At 35.5% G+C, this 2,797-nt stretch overlaps 1 protein-coding gene across 8 annotated transcripts in view; it reads right to left on the bottom strand.

Moving 5' to 3' along the window:
• The window catches only part of VPS54 (vacuolar protein sorting 54 homolog (S. cerevisiae)), a 101,656-nt gene that overhangs the window by 56,051 nt on the left and 42,808 nt on the right, over positions 1-2,797 (bottom strand). For all 8 annotated transcript variants that reach the window (XR_001360286.1, XR_001360285.1, XR_001360287.1 and 5 more), the window contains one exon: positions 916-1,301. Coding sequence is in view for 5 of the 8 variants with exons in the window: in XM_014532036.1 (XP_014387522.1) it covers positions 916-1,301 (386 nt within the window). In the remaining 3 variants the exon portion in view is untranslated. The remainder of the gene's footprint in view (positions 1-915; positions 1,302-2,797) is intronic.

The raw sequence follows: 2,797 nt of genomic DNA, 5'->3' as shown, positions 1-2,797 counted from the left end.
AGTGGTTGTGTGCATGCATAGAAGCATAACCAATGGACAAAGACACTAGGGGGGTGAGGGCACGAGTGGGGGAGGGCGGGCAATGGGGAGATAAGGACACATATGTAATACCTTAATCAATAAAGGAAAGAAAAATGGGGGAAAAAATGAATTTATAATTCAGTAATAAACTTACTTTGAAGCTACATTTTCCAGAATATATTAAGTATCTTTTAAGTTATAGAGCACATATCTTCCATAAAAATTCTCTGTAGTTACTCAGAGTGTAAAGTTTGGATGGGTTTCCCAGCAAATAGAAACTTCCACAAGAACACTTAACCGAATTAAATTTTGTGGCTTGTAATGGGTCTATCAATAAATTAAACATTTTGCCATGATCTCACGTAAAATAACTAAAATCCTAACCTTAAAGGTATTTTCAAAATAAAAACAGAAAAAACTGGGTCTTTTCCAACACCATGTGGAGTTTTTTGTAATGTGATAAACAATGAAAATCAGGAATAAAATTTAATAATTATTAAATTAAAAATCTAGTCTAAAGCTTTTAAAAGGAACTTAATTTTAGATATATTGGTATTTCTTCTGTTACCTTGATACTATCTTGACAAAAAAAAATTCCTATATTTCTAAAACGTTAGTTTCAAAGTTGTGATTGGCCTTTCATTTATTTCATCTACTAGAAAACGTAATTTTGCTTCTTCATCCAAATGTCCTTGTAAATATTGATCCTTATGAGTTTTGTTTGTTTAGCTAAGAATAAAATATCAGAATGATAACATTACTAAACAGATCAATCTGAAAGAAAAAATAACCATGTAACTTTAATCATACATTTCTTCAGCTAACCTTACACACTAAAATTTATACTTTAAAATTTTCTAACATTATTTCTAATGGTTTACTTAATTGACATACCGGAAGCTGTGAATGCCCTGAAGTTCCTGCTGTAAAACCTCTTGTGTTGTTGCTATTAAGTCCAATGCTCCAACGAATTCAGAAGCAGATAACAACACCTGTACTGTAGGTTGAGTCTGGTGTACAGTGGCCATTAACTTCAGTTTATTGTACACTTTAACACAATTATTTCTGCTAAGTGCCAGTCTTAAAATGTGTAGTGATCCTTCACACATTACTTTATCAATCTGTGCAATTTTATCTCGAAGCATTTTTACAGCCTGGGAAGTTTTCTTGAGGTAGTCCTGCAATTCGTGTTGAGAGGTCATTGCATGAAAAAATGCTTCTGAACGTAGAGAGATCTGGTGAGCAATGTTTACTTCCACAATATCCAGGTAATGGCTCAGCTTGAGAGGGAAGGAGAAAAAAATCATGGAGTATTATAAGTATACCTTCCTTGACTGTCCAAATACTTCCTGAAAATGATACAAGATTTCTACATGTATTTTAATCCCCTTTGGTGAACTGTTTGCTTATGGGATCCTTGGTATTAGACATAACAAAATGGAAGAGAGGTAAAGATATAGCCCAAAGATTAATAAAATGTAAGACAACAGAGTAGAAGGTGATTTACTGCCCTCCAAACACTAACCTCTTTCTAAAAAGTAAAAGTACATCACAGTCATCTCAGATTATAATCTAGCTTCAGAAGTTCTAAAATCTGAGAGAGCATGAGCTCCTTAAACCCCAGACATCATTGTCATCATTAACATACAAATCACTTACCTGACTAAAAGATGATTATAGTTAATATTTATTGACCTTCTCCTTTTATGTACCAGGCACTGGTATATTATATACATCATTTTCTAATTTTAACAATCTTGGAATAAAGGTATTATTATTCTTATTTTACAGATGAAAAAACTGAGGCTCAGAGGCATTACAATACTTGAAGTCACATGGTTAGTAAGTGTCAAAACTAAAATTTGAAACCAGGTCTGTCTGACTCAATAGCTGAAGTTGTTTATATATACCATGCTGCCTTGAAATACTAAAGAATTCATAAAAGACCAAATGGTGGTCCAGTCACAAATTATAAAAAGTACTAAAATTTATTTGGATTTTTTTTTTCAAGGCTGCTTATTTCACATCTCAAAAATTATTAGCAACTTGTAATACTCAGTTCATTTCCAATGTATTTTCTTCTTAAAAGGTTGACAAATGCCTTAAATAATTAATTCATATATATTTTTATAACACTACCAAGATGAATTCCTAGATTAACATAGAAATTGTTACTCTAAAAAAATTAGAAAAATTAAAAATGCTTTCTAATTTCAAATATGGACTTCTAAAACTTGCGTTGTCTTTTCTTCCTTTATAAATGCATATGCCTTTCCATTTGTCTCCCACTTGCTCACTTGATGGTTCTTCAACCTATAGCCAAAATTTAGGCATTATTTCTGAACATCTCAGAAGAATTCATAGCGTTAAAGGGTTAATGAACTTTCAACACTTAGGACGCTTAAGACTGGAAGAGATTATTTGGTCACCTAGCCTGTATCCTTAATACCATGCAGGATCACAATATCTTCAGTAAGGCTCCTTCAGTAATTTATTATAATACTAGAGGCCTGTTGCACGAAAAGATTCATGCAATAGGCCTTCCCTTCCCTTGGCTGCTAGCACTGGTTTTCCTCCCGCACCCGGGACCCAGGCTTTCGCTCTGGCTGGGCTCCAGCCGGAGCCACCCCGGAGCCGTCAGGCTTCGCTGCTTGGCAGGCCCCGGGGCCGTGAGGCCTCTATACTCTGCCTGGCACCGGGGCCCTGTGGCCTCGCTGCTCAGCCTGGCACCGGGGCCATGTGGCCTCGCTGCTCAGCCTGGCACCGGGGCCATGTG

This window comes from Myotis brandtii, unplaced genomic scaffold, assembly GCF_000412655.1.
Source record: "Myotis brandtii unplaced genomic scaffold, ASM41265v1 scaffold84, whole genome shotgun sequence".
Lineage (NCBI taxonomy): Eukaryota > Metazoa > Chordata > Mammalia > Chiroptera > Vespertilionidae > Myotis > Myotis brandtii.
The sequence above is the reverse complement of the archived record's forward strand: the minus strand, read 5'-3'. Positions and strand labels throughout refer to the sequence as shown.